The sequence below is a fragment of the Geotrypetes seraphini genome, chromosome 2 (assembly GCF_902459505.1).
Source record: "Geotrypetes seraphini chromosome 2, aGeoSer1.1, whole genome shotgun sequence".
NCBI lineage: Eukaryota > Metazoa > Chordata > Amphibia > Gymnophiona > Dermophiidae > Geotrypetes > Geotrypetes seraphini.
The window spans coordinates 403,394,788-403,414,608 of record NC_047085.1 but is presented as its reverse complement, the minus strand read 5'-3'; the positions used below and the strand labels follow the sequence as shown (position 1 = coordinate 403,414,608).

General features: G+C 39.7%; 1 protein-coding gene across 1 annotated transcript in view; it reads left to right on the top strand.

The window, feature by feature from the left end:
- The first annotated feature begins 1,693 nt into the window (after positions 1-1,693).
- TSPAN13 (tetraspanin 13) overlaps positions 1,694-19,821 on the top strand; it is a 74,138-nt gene continuing 56,010 nt past the window's right edge. Inside the window, exon 1 of the mRNA XM_033933973.1 lies at positions 1,694-1,919. Within this exon, the coding sequence (XP_033789864.1) occupies positions 1,857-1,919 (63 nt within the window). The 5' untranslated portion in view covers positions 1,694-1,856. The remainder of the gene's footprint in view (positions 1,920-19,821) is intronic.

Sequence of the window (19,821 nt, the reverse complement as noted above, 5' to 3'; positions counted from 1 at the left end):
GACAAGTAAATAATTTACTAGAAAATACCGGTGGCACTATCATATGATAACTGTATTATTTGGTACAGCAATGAGAGCTAAGAGCCAAATATCTTCTAATAATAACAAACTTTTGCTTATTATCACTGGGGTTGCCATCCAACAAATTATGAAAAATTGGAAAAACTGTGATAGGTTGAGCTATAATTTTTGGTGGAGTTCGTTGTGCATATTTTTAAAATGAAACGAGTAATTGCCTTACAGCGGGGGTATTTTAAGAAGTTTAAGGATGTTTGGGAGCCATTAACAAAATATTGTATAGAATTAATATTGTTTTTTCCCTTTATTTATACACGTCCAGGGTGGGGAGGGAGGAGGAAGGAGAGGGGAGGGATATGTTATGTTTCTTATGTTAAATTCAATTGATGGTACAAGGGGAGGGAATATTTGATGTGTATTAGTTTTTGATGGAATATTAAGTGATGTTAAAATAAAGTGATTGTATTTTATGTTGTACTTATTGAAATGAATAAAGATTATATATATAAAGATTATATATATAAAAAAGACAACAGTGGCATAGGAAAAATTGAAAGAGAGATGAAATATTGTACAAAGCGTTGGCCATACTTTTAGATCAATGGTTCTTAGAGAAAGGACAATCATACAACATGTGCTTTAGAGTTGCTGAAGAAAGGAAACAAGACCAGCATATATCAGGGAGAGCTCATTTAATATATGAAGACTTTACAGGTGTCCAGACTCCAGAGAGCCCTGTGTAGTGTAAAGTAGAGTGATTGACATGTAGAGGCTAATATGGAGGACTTAAATAAATTACCCCAGAGATGGTGCCAAGAACGGTCAGATATATCCTGACCAATATCCAGGACCGCTGCTTTTGAAGGCCCGATAGGTTTAAGAAGGGTTAGCTTAAAGTATTTATAAAGCTTTGAAGCCACATGACCACCTAAGAACAATGTAATGTGAAGATGGTAAATATCTGGAAGTTGAAGAAGAGATGAAATTGAGATGGCACTTTTACGAATTGCTGACCTCAATTGGAGCCAGGCAAAGAATTGGGAAGCAGGTAAAGAAAATTCAGATTGAACTTGAGAGAAACATTTCCATCGGGCAGTGGAAGTTTGTTTAAAGGCACTGAGATCCCATATTAAATTTTGAGGGACATATTAATTTTAAGTAAGTGGGGGTAGGGAAAGGTGGGCCAGGCCAGGTTGATGAAGTGGGGGGGGGGGGGGGGGAGGGGAGGTGAGATCACTCATGCAGACTGGCAGTGATTTTTACTTTTTAAATGTTACCCTTCCTGTCAGTACCTGAGCCAATCACTGATATTTTACAAACTCCAGATCAATCTCATACTACATTTATTGTGGAAATCTTAAAAATCCAACTGGATTATGGCCATTGAGGACTGTGGTTACCTTGCAGACATCCCTTTGCTCCTCCCAGCGAATCCTGCACATAGATTTGCATATTTACCTTTCTGTGGTAGGGGCAGAAACCAATAAGGGGGGGGGAGGAAGGGGTGTATAGTGGTTGCCGCAGCGACCTCGCCTCACCTGTAACTAGCTTGGGAAGTGGGCGGGGATAGGGACGTCACCGTTCAGACGCCACTTCGCCTCTCCCGGCGAGCCCTGCGCACATATTTGCATATTTACCTTTCGGGGCGGGCGGAGGCAAATGAGCGCGTGGGGGGGGGAGGGGAACAGGATGCGCCTTGGTGCTGCAGCAGCAGCAGCAGGTTTGAGCAGTGGCGAGGCGGCTGCGTTTCGCTTCCGCGCTGTACGGCTCCTTTCCAGCCCTCGCCTTTTATCCTGAATTCACGGACCGCCGCCCGAGGCTTTCCAGGAGTCAGCACCATGGTGTGCGGCGGCTTCACCTGCTCTAAGAACTGTCTCTGCGCGCTCAACCTGCTGTATATTGTGAGTAGGTGTGGGGCGGGCGCTGCTTCTAGTGCTCGGGGTAGCCGGGGCTTTTTCTTTTCACGTATGCAGCCCGTTTCAGGGTATGGATTAGAGTAGATAGGTAAACGCTGGCGTTTGCTTTCTTTTTTTTTTTTTTGCTACTCATTCTGGCTTCCGATCGCGATTATTCCTGGTAGGTGCAGCATTTTAAGCATCTGGCACCGACTTCAGATCCCTGTTGGAAGGAAGACGTGTCGCGTCTTCGATTAACGAGTCTGGGTTTTTGTCTTTCTTGGTTGGATATTTTTTTTTGTTTGTTTTTTAAAGGGCCCATGTAAAAGACGGATTTAGTGGCCAGGAGAATCCAGAGGATCCCGCAAATCCGTCCTTTATCTTTTTGCCATTTTTTAATTTTATTTATGGTCTCTGCTCGCCGGTAATGACTTAATCTTGTCGGTTTCTGTAACTTTTGCTTTCTGTTCTTCAGGGATTAATTTGAATGAGGCCTGCTTGTTGTTGTATATTCCTGCACCTTTACTGATCCTGAAACTCAATGTCATGTTCCTAAATTATACGTTTTACCTTCACATGAGCAGATTTATTCTGGTTTATTTTTCTATCCCATAGTAATTCGAGGGAGAGGACATTTGACTTAAGAGCAGGGCCGGTTTTAGACATGCAGAAATTAAGGAGGGAACCCCTGATTTCTTCTGTGCACCCTCCTCCCTCCTAATACTACTACACATAACCCCCATCCGATATCCCCACCTCACATTACTACCACATATAAAACAACTTTAAATGATTTCTTTACACACAAAACACAGCCAGACCATTACCAAATACTGAACAAGGGATCACAAATAGAAATACAAATTGAACTGGGAACCCCAAGAAATGAAACTCAACATTGGAGAAATAAAAACAGATATGCATGTCTTTCTGTAATGAACACAAAGGGATCCCAGGCCTAGGTTCACCAACAATTAGTCATCTCCCTTGCTGTGGCTTTGGGGATCCCAACCCCCCCCCCCAGTTAGAGATCACTACCTCCTCCAGTCTGCCAGCCAGTAATCTCCAAGCTCTGTAGCTAGCGGCAGCATCTCTGAGCTGCCATCAGATGCAGAGCTTGAAGAGTTCTGGCTGTTGAACTAGAGCAGAGGTGTCAAAGTCCCTCCTCGAGGGCCACAATCCAGTCGGGTTTTCAGGATTTCCCCCAATGAATATGCATGAGATCTATTAGCATACAATGAAAAGTAGTGCATACAAATAGATCTCATGCATATTCATTGGGAGAAATCCTGAAAACCCAACTGGATTGCGGCCCTCGAGGAGGGACTTTGACACCCCTGAACTAGAGGAAGAGATCTTCAGCCGGCAGAACTTTGGGAAGCCTACCAACTTAGGTATTTATATTTTGCATTTGGTAGGAGGTATGGGGTGTGTTGGGAAGAAAATTGCCATCGCCACCCCCACTTCTCATACCCCATCAGCTGTCTGGTAAGCCACTGAACACAATAAAAATATCTGTGATGCATATATCCCAAAGCTAACTTATTCAGATAATACATTAAAAATAAACACATTTTCTACCTTTATTTGCTCTTTTATTTATTTATTTTTTAAAATCTTTATTAGTTTTCAAAACTAATACAAAGTGCCAAGAATTGTACATACATTAATAATCAACATAAGAACTTAAATTCCATCAAAAACAATGCAGAAGAAAAATATCCCTCCCATCCAACAATTTAATCAAGAAATAAGCCAAAAAGATTTCCCCTCCCCACCCGCCCCATCCTAGATATGTATAGAAATAACCAAAAATAAAATAAGGCAACTATGTTGAAATAACGAAGAATGTCAACGGACCCCAAACCAAATTTAAAAAATTGCTATGCCCCAATATATCAGCATTCATCTTTTCATATTTGTAACCTAAACATAAACTAGCCCACCAAAAAGGAAAGTTAAGACGGTTGCAACTTTTCCAATTGCGGGTTATCATTTGCATAGCAATCCCTGTCATAATTAGGAAAAGCCTGCATTTATAGAGATCCATGGGAGGCTTCATATACAACAATGTTCTACATATAACTGTCTCATACGTCAAAGGGATTGTTGATTCCAGTATGGGGTTAATCTGTCCCCATATTGACTTCCAGAAGTTGAGTATCAAAGGACAATAGAACAGATGATCCAGTGTCCCAATGTCTAAATGACAGTGCCATAATAGTATCATAGGTGGCTATTCAATAACCGGAATCAGATGTAACAACTTCAACTATATTAAACTTCCAGTCTTCTTTATACTAAAGTTTTTCTTACCAAACCTCAATACAGTCAAGGATGGTAAAGATCCTCAGAGGGTCAAACTACCCAAGTGGTTCACGTGAAACAAATCACTGAACCCGATCTTCATAGGATCAATTGTACATTATTTTTAGTTAATTTATACTTTTTAACATTTCTTTTAGTAATTCTTTTTAGTAAAGTACTTAGCTGAACAATTTTAGGGGAGCGCCTCCACCAACGTGTCCATGTTTCAAATACTTTTGTCAGGGTTGAGGCTCCCAAATTGAATTATCATGCTTTAAAGAAACCGCTCTTTTCCATAGATAGTCATGCCTTGTTCAGCTAAGTACTTTACTAAAAAGAATTATTAAAAAGAAGTGTTAAAAAGAAATGTTAAAAAGTATAAATTAATTAAAAATAATGTACAATTGATCCTATGAAGATCGGGTTCAATGATTTGTTTCATGTGAACCACTTGGGTAGTTTGACCCTCTGAGGATCTTTACCATCCTTGACTGTATTGAGGTTTGGTAAGAAAAACTTTAGTATAAAGAAGACTGGAAGTTTAATATAGTTGAAGTTGTTAAATGACAGTGCCAGCATCTATTAGATTTAGAACTGTCTAACTTGTGCAACTTAATAGGGGTCCAAAAAGATCTATGTAACAGAAAAAAACCATGTTTGTCTCATAGATGCTGACGCTGTACATTTCATCCTCAAAGTCCAAATTTGTGGCCATTGGGATGCAGAAATATACTGCTTTATCTCAATGCTTCAGATGTCTCTAAGACCATTTTTTGGTTTCTTATTCAAGAATTCAGGAATTAATTTATACCACCGGGCGGCCTGATGCCCCAGCAAATCTGTCTGAAAGCATAGGACCTGCAAGCTGTAATGATTTTTTGAGATTCTGCCGATCAGGGAACCCACTCTGAATGGCCTGGTTCAACTGCAACCACCTATAATTTTGAGAATTTGAATTTATTTGCTCATTTTATTATTCCATCATGTTGGTCTCATTTTGGGTCTTCTGATAATTCCCTTTCCAGTGGCCCCATATGTCTTTTCTTATTTCCTGCCTTGTTTCATTCCGTTACTACTCCTGTCTTTAATATACTGATCTTTCCTTTTTAGCTCTTCCTGCCCTTGTTTACTTTTCTGCCTCTCTGACCACTCAAATTTCACCCTTGTTCTTTTTACTTTTCAGCTACCGTATTTTTCGCTCCATAAGACACACCTGACCATAAGTCGCACTCTAGATTTAGAGGAGGAAAACAAGAAAAAAAACATTCTGAACCAAATTCTCCCTGCCAGGCTCTGCACCCTGTCCCCCCCCCTCTGGTGGTCTAGTGGTAGGCCGGGGCAGGCCTAGTGACAGGCAGGTGTGCCCCCCAGTACCTTAAATCATCCCCAATACCCCCATGTACCTTAAATCATCCCCCATACAACCACGTGCCCCCCAGTACCTTAAATCATCCCCCATACAACCACGTGCCCCCCAGTACCTTAAATCATTTCCCATACCCCAACGTGTCCCCTAGTACCTTACATCATCCCCCACATACCCCAGTACCTCTTTTAATCATACCCCCTCGGTACCTTTTTAAATTCCTCCCTCTTTCACAGCCAGCGGCACACAGGCCAGAAGCGCAGATATCAGGAGCAAGTCCTCCGTGCTCCCGCCTGGGCCCGTGCCAATCTCCGAATGGCTGAAGTCAGTTCTCGTGAGATGTCCGGACCGTGGGGTCCCCTGGAGCTGTGGGGCCCAGGACAGCTGCCTTGTTTGCCTTCTCCTAACGCTGGTCCTGCTTCAGAGTGGTCCTGATTTTAAAAATTAGTGAAGGCCACTGATTTAAAACTGAAGAATCTTCACTTTTTTTTCCTCTTGATATACTTTTGCTATAGATGAAATGGTCCAGAGCTAGACACATTTTGAAAATGGATTTGTTTCTTTTGTATGCACCTGGTGCACCTGTAATTTTAAGTTTTTTAAAAATGCTTTTTAGTTTCTTAGACTCGATAAAGTAGTAAGCATTGATGATGAGCTGCTATTCTTAAATTAAGAATTTATTATTCTTATTCTTAATTGGTATACTACTTATTTGGATATTATGGCGTTGGCACGTAATTTATAATGTGCAGCTGCTAACCGGCATAATGGATCCTTTTCCGATAGGGAGAGTAATGGTGGTAGTAGCTTAATCTAAGGTTGAACTTGTTGATTTTGAAATCAGATCGTCCTGTTGAGCAGTGGAGATACTGAAAAGAAAAAATCTGGCGTGAAAATGTTGCAGGTCCTCAGCAATGCTGATGTGTTCTTCCATAAAAACTAAATTTGCTTCTACTATAGAATTCTTCTACTCCAGTGTCTTGTTAATTGTCATAATCCTGATTAGCTATACAGAAATTTACAAGTTACATGCTATTTTCTGATACTTTTTTTATTGTGTGGAGTTTGGCAGTATTAGAATACATAAACTTGTATTTATGTACGTAAAACTTAAAAGCAGTATTGTTCAGGTTCTGCTTATTAAAGCTGAGTTCCTTTCATTTATTTTACTATCTTAGGCCTAGATTCACTAAAGTCCACAAATCGATCCGTTTCCGAGTCATTCTGGCCGATCGATTCAGTAAAGCTTGTCCATGCAAATGATCAAATTGTAAACACGCCCCCATTCGCGCACACGTCTTGCTGTAACATCGTGCGTGCACACTGTATCCTTGTTGGTTTTGAAGCACATAACGCATGCGCTAGCTCTTTAGGACTTCACTGCGTAGAAATGGGGCGGGGTTTAATCGTGAACATCATTGTCAGGCTTCGAATGCGCCTACCGCAAAGCATTGTTGTCGTAAAAAATGCAATATAAGAACTGTAGTTTTTACAAACCTCTCTTTTTTTTTTTTCTTAAGTGTTGTTGCAAGCTGTATAAGCTGTGACCGTAGCTTTTTGAAAAATTGGTTGGAGAGGATTATTGATAAATAGCATCGGAGTTTTGTGAGCGAGCTGTGGAATTCTTCGAGTTTGTCCTATTTTTCAAGTTTCAAGTTTATTAATAAATTTGATAAATCGCCTATTAGAATCACTAAGCGATGTACAAAATCAAAATAGAGTATAATAAAAAGAAACAAACATTTTAACAGTGTACTTTCATCAAAAACAAACATGAGTTGGGAGGGCAAGAATAAAAGTTACAATTTTCAATTTAAGGTAGAAGGAATGGAAAAAACAAGAGGGTAAGGGGAATTTAAACCACAGCATGATTTGGATCTTGAAATTTATTGCGCGCTTCCAAACAGCTTAACAACTCAGGAAAAGAACTAAGTTGCTAGAAGGCACAACAGTTATCAGCAGTTGAATGCGCTGGGATCACGCGCTGTTATATACAGCCTATGAATCCCAGGAGGCTATGCGGCTCTTTCTGCCATGAAGCATGAAGCAACCAAAGGCGACCCCGTGATGTCAGATGTATGTGACAATCTAGCTGGAAGGAAGGGTGGCTGGATAGCTGGCCCTTAAAAGTTATTTTTGATATTTTTTTTTTTAATTTGGCATTTATTTATGAAATGTACAATGCGTAAGGAGAGCATGGGGTTAATCCGTGATTTTCTCGCCACGTGCATTACAAATCTGAGATTCACTCCCGTGCTAGCTATGCACATTCCAAAAAAAATCAAAAAAAGGTTTCTAATGCTTATGTACATGAAAGTTTACATATATTTAAAGTTTAGATATATTTTGGATTTTTTGCGGGGTAGATATATATTTTTAATGGGGTTCTTAACATGCACGCAGCAGTTGCTAGGCAGGAATAGTCAGCGAGGATGTAAAGTGACTGGTCCTCAGCAGTCAAAACTTTTTGGATTGGAAAGACCAGTCGGTTTGGACGAAATGGTTTCATGAATCGATGCCTTAAGAAATTTACATGCCGTTTTACTCATTTGCATGCGCAAATCGGATTGGGTGCGGATGGGGTCTGGAGGAAGGTTAGTGAATCTAGTCGTAAAGTGAGCGCAAACCGATCGGTGCACGATCGGTTTGCCTAATGAATCTAGCTCTTAGTGAAATGACCCCTAAGCTTTTTAAGTAAGGTGCATGTGCTAAATGCCATACTTCCCATTAAATTCCTGTGGGTTGCATGGTATTTAGTGCATGCTAATCATTAGCGTGCCTTAATGAAAGGACCTTTTAAAAGAAGTAGACTTGCATTTCTCTGACTTAAAGGCCAATGCTCGGAACCTAATGTTGGTGTTAGAGGCAGTTAGTGCTGGAATAGTGCCAGCATTAGGGTGTGCAGGATAAGAATAGGTGGCTCAAAGCCATCAAGAAAGCTTTAGGCACATAGAGGGATGAGGTAATACATGGGAAAACAAGAGACTATATTGTAATGACGGGCTGCAACTTACTATGGCAGAAAATTCAGGCAATATGTTTCTAGGCATTTAAACTTGAAGGTGGGGTTGGCATATATATGCAGGTCACTTCTGATGGCCACCCCCAGCAAAAGACCAGATCTGACAGTAGTAAAGATAGCAATGTAAGCAACAATCTTAGCAGTTCACTTCTTAGCAATGCAACAGGAAGTAAGACTAAATAAAAAAAACTATACTAAAATATTTGAGATTGCTGGAAATCAATGGCCACAAACGCTCAGTCTGAGCAACAAAAAATCATGATCTGTAAGCCTTAATGTTAAGAGGCAGACTTGTTGCTATCGGTGATTCCCATGGATGGGATGCAAACATTGGAGATGGTCAAAAAGGTACAGGCGTAGCTCTCTATGTAAAGAACAATATTCAAGAGACTGAAATGTAGTGGGCTTGAGGAAATGAAGAAGCAAGATGAATTGCTTATGTTACATGGATGTTGTCTACAGACTTCTTAACGCAATCAAAGCAAATTGACAACAATCTGGTTGCAGATATCCAACGGTTGGGAAGGAAAAGGGAGGTGATGATGACGGGTGATTTCAACCCGCTGGATGCGGAATGGAAAGTTCATCTGTAGAATTGGAATGAAATAGGGAGATTGTGGAGGCCTTTCAGAGTGCTCTGCTTAGACAAATGGTGACGGAGCCCATGAGAGGAAAAGCGATACTGTATCTGGTGCTCAGAAACAGGGGAAGTGTCTCTAATGTTCGAGTGGGTGCCCTGGATTGTAGCGATTTGTCAAACAGTTTGATTTGATGTAATAGCTAAAGTAGAGGGCAGCCATACAAAACTCCAGTCCTCGATTTCAAATGTGCATAAAATGGGGGAGTAGCTGAAGAAAGAGCTGATGGGAGGACATAATAGAAGTGGGAAAACAGTAGTCCAACTGAAAGGAGCAATAAAAATGGCTACCGACCTTTTATGTGAGGAAATAAATAAATAAAAACAAGAGAATAAGGAAACGCATGGTTCTCCAAACCAGTGACAGAGAAAAAAAAGGCAAAGCAGTTGACGTTCATGAAATGCCTCTACCCCCAAAAAAAACTCAAGAAGAGGAGTATAGAAAGGAATACTGAAAGAAGCCAAGAGAGATGTTTGGCGGAAGATCAAATGACTAGAAATATAAAAAAGGGAGACAACCCTCTTCAGATCTGTTGGAAGGGGAAAGATAAATAATGGAATTTGTGAGACTAAAAGAAGCTATTAACCACTATGTGGAGAGTGATGAGAAAAGCAAACGTGCTAAACAAATACATCTGTGTTCTCAGAAGAAAATCCTGGAGGACGATTGCTATTGGCTGGTAAAGATACATATAAGAATGGAGTGAATTCTGCACCGTTCATGGAAGAAAGTGTTTATGAACAACTTTAAAAATTGAAATCAGACAAAACTATGGGACTGGATGGGATCCATCAAAGGATACTGAATTCAGAGGGGTTTAAGGCGAGTCTTGGAGATGGCAGAGGTTCCTTGGGATTAGAGAAGAGTGGATGTGGTCCCTCTTACCAAAAGTGGTCACAGCAATGAAGCAGGAAACTAAAGGCCTGTAAAGGCCATGTCTATTATTACTAAAGGCCTCTCCCATGGGAGGGGCCTTAGATATCTTGTCCAATCAGAACCTTAGGCCCCTCCCTTGAGCATCCCAGGATAGTAGAAGTTTTTAACACAGTCTGATGGATTTTTGTGATGTATGTTTTAATTAGTTGTATAAATAATATTTCTGTATTATATAGAGCTCCTCCATGAACCCTTGAGAAAGCCTTTTTGGCGAAATGGGTCCCGTCGGGGCATGCTAGAGACACTGCATTAAAACGATAAGTAAAAAGAATATATGCTGTCAACTAGTTTTTATTTCTGCATAAATGATACAGAAGTAATAGACAAGCTACAACACACAAAGAGGCAATGAGATGAGCCAAACTCATACATATATTTGTCTAATGTATTGACATTGATGACTTTGAAAGCCCTATTGCCATCCAATTGTTGAATTCAACCAGTGAGGATTTTTCAGTTGCTGCGAGTTTTGAAAGTGCCATCTTTGACCTTTGCGAAACAAACTGTTGCTCGTAAAACTGTTTTCCTTACAGGGTCCAGTTTGCTGGAATGCTCTTTCTTTGGAGTTAAGACAGGCTCCTACTTTGGCTCAGTTTAGGAAAGGTGTGAAAACAGTCTTATTTGCACGCTGATTTATGAGGTTATAAATTTGCTTGAGGTAGCTTTTTATTGAATATTTTTTTGGTTGTATGTTCTGCTTTTCTTTGATGTATGTTCTGCTTTTCTTTCCTCTCTTTTTATCCGGTTTTATGATGTTTTAAATTTGTTTCTGTGTGGTTTTTCTAGCTCTTGTTACATAGATTTTGTATTCTTTTTGTGTTTTTGTCTTTTGTTTTGCTTTTTTGATTATGTATGTAATTTTGAAACCCGATTAGCATTGTTGTGCAGGATATAAATATTTTATATAGGTATTAATAGTAAATAAATACCTATGTAAATTGCTTTGGTTGCACCACAAAAAGGTGATGTATCAAATGCATGATGCTAAGCATTACAGAAGATGACGCCCACTACAGTAATTGCCCTATCTTATGATAAAGCTTTGGGTCAGTGGGCTTCAAAATGTGGCCCCCCTAAAGTCCTCCTTTGTGGCCTTGGCTGAAATATTCTTGAAATCCTGTAGTGTAAAGGCATTAATGTCAATCTTGCCCACTTGATACTGTAACTGCAAACAGTCTCTTAAGTGTGATGCTCAGGTTTCTCATTATGGTATTTACTACTGTTGACAATTCCAAAATAAAGTGAGTGTGTTTTTTTTGTTTTGTGTTTTTAAAATATCATTAAGTACTGTAGAATTGGTATTAATGTTAGTTTTTAATGTTTAATACCCAGTCTGAACAAGTAGGTCGAGGCAATTTATGAAATTAATATGTGTAAGCTCAAAAATCTTTTGGCGGCCATCGAAGCTTTCTCATAGTCACACTGCGGCCCTTTATATGAAAAAGGTTGGAGCCTTTGCTTTCAGATATTTCCCTGATAGAAGGAATCGGTAGCAGTTTGAGTGCTTATTCTTGGCATCATATAGCAAAAAGCTTCCTGAATATAAGAGCCATATCATGCAGTACTTTAAAAATTATATGGAAATATCTTGAACGTCACAGTATTTTAACCCAAGGTATAATATGCTTATAGTTTAGTAGTCGACCATAAATATGGTTGCTGCATTCTGTATCAATGGCATGTAATGTATTACAGGATTTGGAAGCCCAAGATAATGTTTGATAGAATTCTCAGAGAAGATCAGATTCAACCTTGTTTTGAGACCGTTTTGAACAAATCCAGGAAAATCTAGATATTATAACAGAGCTGAAAAAAAAATACTGGCATCATTTTGCTGTGGAGCTCATTGCTTTAGGCCTAAAAGGAGCTGCTGGCCTTGGCTCTGTTCCCAACTGGAGTTTCTTCTAAGCTGCACAAAGTTAAAGTTGCACTTCACTGCTTTCCTTGTTGCCAGGCCACACTGATAAATAGCCAGGGATGTGGCACGAGGAGGAGCAGGTGATACTGAAGAGGACAGGGACCTAAATGAGAGGTATAAACAGACACAGGAAAGAAAATGTGTATAATTGTGTATGTGTAAATTTAAAAAGGCAGCAAAGGAAATATTTTCCCTTTATGGTTCATTTTTAGGGGAGGGATACAGATAGATAAAACACAAATGGAGCCATTCCTCCCCTAAAAATGAATTATAAAGGGAAAATATTTCCTTTGCTGCCTTTTTAATTTTTTTCAAAATGTTTGCCTAATTCTGGTGAACTGATCCAAAAAGGCAAATCGACAATTAAAAATCATGTGGTAACTTTAGTAAAGTTTCATCCTTTCTGGAAATTGGATATCTGAGATGCATGCCACTAGCTAAGCGTGTGAAAAGGAGGCCGTAGTAATTAAAAAAAAATAAACCCTGCCAGAAAAAAAAAATGAACCAGGTATTAAGGTTGACTAGCTTGTTGGTGTAATGCAGGGGTGTCCGACCTTTTGGCTTCCCTGGGCTGCATTGGCCGAAAAAATTTTTTTTTCTGGGGCTGTGCAAACGCTGCAGCAAGACAGAGGAGGGAGCCGGCAAGACGGTAAACACCCAGGGGCAGCAGAGAAAAACACTGCATCGCCCTCGACCAGGGCCGCCCAAAATACTTAACGGGCCGCAGGTTGGACACCCCTGGTGTAATGCTTACTAGAAGACTCCAAAGTAAGGTTCTAACTCTGTTTATAGATCAGAAAATGAACTGGAACGAGATAATGTAGTAATAGTGCCCAAGAATACATGTCACTCTGTATAGTACATATTGCAGGCTGCCTGTTGGGCTCTAGACTTTGCAGTGATATTTAGTTTTTTTAAATCATTCGGTGAAGTACAGTGTGCATTTGGCGGAAGCAGGATGAGTATGAGGTACTTGTTTTGTGTTTCATTTAAAAGAAATTACCTTCTCTCAGAACACTAGCACAAATTTGATGTTTGGGGGGGGGGGTTAACATAAGAACATAAGAATTGCCGCTGCTGGGTCAGACCAGTGATCCATCGTGTCCAGCAGTCCGCTCCCGCGGCGGCCCTTAGGTCAAAGACCAGTGCCCTAACTGAGACTAGCCTTACCTGTGTACATTCTAGTTCAGCAGGAACTTGTCTAACCTTTTCTTGAAACCCTGGAGGGTGCTTTCCCCTATAACAGCCTCTGGAAAAGTGTTCCAGATTTTTACTACTCTCAGTTTGCCAGCCAGCCCCCTTTAATACACTGAGGGCCAGATTCTGTATAGGATGTCTACATTAGGTGCCAGTAGGCACCCTAATCAAGGACACCTAGCAAGGCCTAACTTTGGAATCAACATGCAACTTTTTTTTTTTTTTTTTAATTCGCATGGTATTTGACCGTGCCAGTTTTCAAGCAATCAAAAAAAATTAAATCACTAATTAAGAGTTTGGCACCTAAGTTGAGGTGTCTTCGGGTTGTTTATTTTTCATATTTTTCTTTTTTACTTGTATGGATTGTTGTCTATAATGGAGTTCTGACAAGCTGACAAGTAGCAAAAGTATACTCTCTTCTACGATGGTGCAATTTACTGTTCAAGGCTCTTTGCTCTGGGTCCCTTGCTAACTTTGAACTAAGAGCCCCTCTTCTGTGATACATCAAGGACACGTAGGGCTAGATCAGGGGTGTCAAAGTCCCTCCTCGAGGGCTGTAATCCAGTTGGGTTTTCAGGATTTCCGTAATGAATATGCATGAAATCCATTAGCATACAATAAAAGCAGTGCATGCAAATAGATCTCATGCATATTCATTGGGGAAATCCTGAAAAACCGACTGGATTGCGGCCCTTGAAGAGTGACTTTGACACCCCTGGGCTGGATGCACTAAACTTACCGTTCATGTACCGATGGTTATGCGATCGTTTCTCGACCCGATTGTGCCTGACCCAATTCACTAAATAGCTGGGCGATCAATCTCTGATCCAATCCACACATGCAAATGAGGGGAAATTGCCTGCATAAGTAGGAAGGCAGCGATTCACTGAACAGAAGAAGGAACACAAATTGGGCTTGCTGATCCAAAAAGAAGTGATTGCTGAGAACCAGTCTCTCACATCCTTAACGTCTGTCCTGTTCTCGGCCTCCCTGAAATCTCAGCATCAAAATAAAACCATCAAAATGAAAAAGCGCTCTGCCGCCTGCTCTTTGCCCTCTGCTTCCCTGCCTCTCTGCGAGCCCGTGGTTTTAACCCGTGGGTTTAAAGCAGGGCTGCACTACGGCGTGTTCTGTTCCATTAATGATTCTCGTGGGGCCAGCAAGTGCAACCACCCTTCCCCCCTTTCGTTTTGACCTCAAGCTTGTGCGGAGAGCAGGCACATGCACGGATCACATCTACAGGCAAAGAGAATGGTCTGCGTATACATCTGGATCACTCTGCAGCGATCTGTGGGGTTGCTGTGGGGCGTGCGTCCAATCACTTCATTTGTATGAGGACTCTGTAGTGAATCAGTCGCCTGACAAGACTCGGCCACGGATTGCCCAGATCGGTGAGTTTAGTGAATCTAGGCCTTAGTTGACTGAATTTGACAGGTGTGATGACACCTTAGTATCTCACTCTTTGTCAATATTTCAAAAAATCCTTCCACAAAGATGATGGTTCCTTACATGAAAATTGATGGACTAAAAGTGTGTGTGTGTGGGGGGGTGGGGGGGAATTCATCAAGCGTTGTTATAGCTTTAACACACACTAAGGCAAGCATGTGAAACTCAAAGGCTGACACGGGCCAAATAAACAAGGTTTAAGTTTGTGGGCTGCAAAAAAGCAAAAACTTCATTTTTCATGGAAACTTAGGTTTATTTCGAAAAGTACAGTATAAAAAAAAGAACAAGAGCAACGATAAAATTCTCTCTTCTCTGCTACTATTTTCCTATTTCGGGGGAAATCTTGTCCGCTGTGATTATTTTTAAATCTGCCCAAGGTGAATGTCGGTAATTCTGGATCTGATAGGAAACTTATTTCCTTTCATAAGTGTAAATAACTGCTCACACTGAAAAGTACTTCCAAACATAGAAATAATTTCATATGCAAATTTTTGAGTGTTTTTAAACCTGGCTGGCAAATATTTGTAAAATTCAAGCAAGCCAACTTCGCTGTATTTTGTCTTCAAATCTGAATTGTTCTAAATCTCAATTACTTCTCTTTGCATATGATTAGGTACTGATTCTATATTTATTGAGAAAATCAAAGAAAACAAAGAACTTGTCTTCCAAAGATTTAAAATCTGTCAAACTCAGTTCTAAGGCTTAAAATTTTTCTGTGTATTTTTAATACAATGCAATTTCACCTGAACTTGATTTGTTTATGTTGCATGTCAGAAAGTGCGTTAAATCTTGGCTTTTCAACTGCTTTTCCCAAAGAACTAGCTTACATTGGAATGCTTTTAACTTGATCACACACATTCGTAATGATCTGATCTTTTCCTTGCAGTGTTAAATTTAAACTGTTTATGTGTTTTGTTATATTAACCATGAAGGATAAATCTTATAACCATATTGGATCAGAAAGCAACCTTGTGTCTTCATTTTTAGCTATTAAAAACTGACATTTTTTTCTTTCAAGTCCCAGAGTTGTTTAAAGACCTTGGAGCAGGATAGCCAACGTACCTCGGTAAAGTAGGACATACCAGAGTATTTGCTTTCTAATTCACTTAAGCAGAGAATTGTTGCTGATTTAAGCCCGGGATCTTATGAAACTGATAAGTTTTTTTTGACAAATGTCAACACGTTTTCCATGATTATTTCCTTTGCACATAATACTTCTTGATGTATAATGCAATGCGTAGGATGAATCTTGGATCCATCACAAGTTTCACTTTGTTGTTTTTACAGTAATGTCACAAAACCCTTTGGAGAGTCTTTTACTAAGGTGTGCTAGCCGATTTAGCACGCGCTAAATGCTAATGCGTCCATAGAATATATTGGGCACGTTGGCATTTAGCGCGCATTAAAATTGGCTAGCGCGCCTTATTAAAAGACCCCTTTGGTTTTTCCAGCCATTGAAGGAGCTCCATCTGTAGCTGCAGAAGTTAGTTTTGACAGAGGTAAATTGTGAGTTCATAAACAATTAAATATATCTTGTCCTGTTGTAGTGTCATGCTTCAGTACTAGTTCCAATAATTCCTCAAAAATATTGAAATTCATGTCGCAAGCATGAAGAAACGCAGCTAATTGAGCTACGCCCCCAATGTCCATACTCTTGTCGCAGGCAACGGAAAAAGCTTCAAAACTAGATGATTTTGCTTTGATCTTATCACCTAAATTGCCGGCCAAATCAGTAATTCTTTCTGCAACTGTATTTCGAGACGGAAAGTGTTTGTTTGAAAAACCTTAACACTTTCAGGACAAACAATTTCTGTAGCTTTAATTAGACATTCCTTGATTAAATCATTTTCGGTAAAAGGTTTCGAGTGTTTAGCTGTCAACTCTGACAAGGCATAGCTTGCATGCACCGCTGCTTCACTTTCTTGTGATACTTAAACATGAACTGTTTTTTTTCAGTCCCAACTTGAGCTCTTTCAACTTTTCTTGTCTCATTAATCCTTCGTAATGTCATATTTTTGATTTAGGCTGTTCATAGTGCTGTTTAATGTTATATAACTTTGGCACACTAATAGCATTATTACATATCAAGCAAATTTATTTTCTTTTACTTCACAGCAAAAATACTCCAATTCCCACTTTTCTTGGAAATTTTGATGTTCATCAGCAATTTTTTTTTTGTTTAGTTTTGCTACCACTTTGTATTCAGTATGTCTTTATCAAAACCAAGAGCTGAAATAAATGAGTAATCGTTAACATAAAAATGCAAAACATTTCAATAAAAATCAATCTCTTCTTAAATATTAACTTACCAGACACAGAATAATTACAGAAATAAGTGTAACATAAATAAACCTATACTTGTATTTTTATTGTACTTCGAAGGCGAAATATTTCCTGTTAGGTGCACCAAGCAAGTCAATACAAGACTAATGACATGATAGGTATTATTGTCTGATTCATTGCTAGCATTAGTGGAGGGAAATGGTGCATTATGAATAGAGGCGCAAACTTGTCTCTGGTACCAAAGGCATCCGCACCGTAGTACTTAATAAGAATAAGCAACTGGTTATACTCGTACATTGTATCATTGCAGGAGAAATTTTGCGACTCTAGTTATGACTTAATGGATTACATTGACTGGTCCACAAAGATGTTTGTTGTGGGCCATAAGTTTTGATAAGCTTGCACTAATTTCTAAAAGCCCATAGGCTTAGCAAATGTGTGCTAATTCCTTTAACGTGCATTAAGGCCATAATGCCACCAGACAAATTCTCCTCACCCTTTGTATCAACAATAGTCAAATACTTTGGGGGGCAAATCTGACAAAAAAATTATAAAAAGCACCAAAATGGTACTAATTTGATAGCAAATTTCTTTAGAGGTGCTGTCAAATCTGCTTCTTGAAGAGGTTTTCATGCAAGGAAGGGCAATCAGGGTCTAGTGGTAGTGATGCATTAAGAGTTACCAGATGACTTCAGGGCTAGCATAAATCATTACCAGTAAATCCAAGACAGAACCCCGTCCGTCCTTTTCCTGGGCCGCAAACACCCTTACACCCAAAGACAACGTCCACAGCCTAGGAGTAACTCTTGACTCTAATTTATCAATGACAGATCACGTATCCAAACTAGTATCATCCTCCGCCAGCTAAAAACCATACGTGACTACTTCTCAGAACCTGAATTTGCCCAACTACTCTACACTTTTGTTCTATCCTGCATAGACTATTGTAATATTCTACTAGTGGGCCTACCTACCAAAACTCTCTTCCGCCTCCAAAGGGTGCAAAATGCTGCAATCCGCCTTCTGAAAAACCTAGGCATCTGCGACCATGTTACCCCTCCATTAGCTTCCATGCACTGGCTGCCCATTCAAAAATGCTGCACCTTCAAGGACCTGGTCCTCGCTTTTCAAAACCTTCCATGAAAAGATTCCGTACTACATGAAAACTAAACTACAAATCTACTTCCCAAAGCGACCACTGAGGTCCCAAGGAGAAAAATGACTGACCATACCGTCTGGCCGCTCCCTCAAAACTGAAACTGCCCGCAAACGCTCCTACTCACATTTCATACCCAAACTTTGGCACACAATCCTCCATCTGTCAGATCACTAGATGGACTCTGGAACTTCAGGAAGGCCGTGAAAACCTTCCTCTTTACTAACCCAGCGCCTTAATCATTCACCCTGAAATGCCACCCAGTCAACACATCTACGCCACCTAATCTCACCAGATGTTACTTAGTGCATATGTTTTATTGTCATGTCTATATTGTAAATTATTGTCATGTCTATATTGTAATTTATGTAAACTATGTCATCTCTGCTCTGTCTGGATTATTATGGATGTACTTTGTAACCCGTTCTGGGCTCCTTTGGGAGGACGGGCTAAAAAAATTGAATAAATAAATAAAGCAGTGGTTTTCAATCCAACCCTTAGGGACCATCTAGCTAGTAAGGTTTATAGGATATCCAAAATGAATATAAAAGTGCAAGCAAATCTTTGTCACTTTGGTATGTAAATCTATCTCTTGCATATTTTCCCAAATTTTTATATGAGTATAGCACCCAACAAATTGGTGCCAACTATAATGGTGCTCAGCATGATTCTTCAAGATGTGTGTACCTTTCATAGGATCATGCTAAGCACCAGTGCGTTGCATAAATTTTAGACATCAGTTTAGGCCAGTGAAAACTAGACCTAAATGCCTGTGCTTAAATTGTGTGTGGATTAGATGCATAACTTCTAGAAACACCACAATTTGCCCATGCCCCCTTTTCAAATTAGCACAGTAGAACTGTATTCATACTTCTAGAATTATGTTTTTCAAGTTGTGCACATAACTTTTATAATTTGTCAATTAGCATCAATTCCAAGGTATTAATTTCTAATTGTCAGTGCTGATTAGGCCAATTAAGTACACGCAAATTAGCTGTGTGCACAACTTAAGTTGCCATATACAGAATTTGGGGGTGTTTGGATATTGTGAAAAACATAAATGACCAGATGGTCCCTGAGGATTGGGTTATAAACCCCTGCACTAAGTTGCCTGGGGACAGAAATTTCACACTTGCAACAGAATGGATCCTCATTCTGTAGGGAAATTCTTTCCAGAGCTGAAACTCTTCTTTATAATAAATCCAGACAGGACACACAGTGATTCTTAATCTTTATCTTTATTATTCTTAGAAATTGCTTGCCCCAACGTTATGGCCCCATTGGGCCATAATGTTGGGGCAAGCAATTTCTAAGAATAATAAAGATTAAGAATCACTGTGTGTCCTGTCTGGATTTCTGGATTTATTATAAAGAAGAGTTTCAGCTCTGGAAAGAATTTCCCTACAGAGTGAGGATCCATTCTGTTGCAAGATTGTATATTACCTCACTTTCCGTCTTCACCATCCTTGCTTTAGTGGACAGAAATTTCACCCATCCCTACTGGAATCTATTCTGTACTTGCAAAAATCCATTCCATCTCTACCTGTACTTGCAAGAAATGAAGACGGGAAACTGACAGGGGCGATGGTCAGCCTAGAAGAGGCGTGCAGGCAGATTGATAGGCTTAAAAATGATAAAT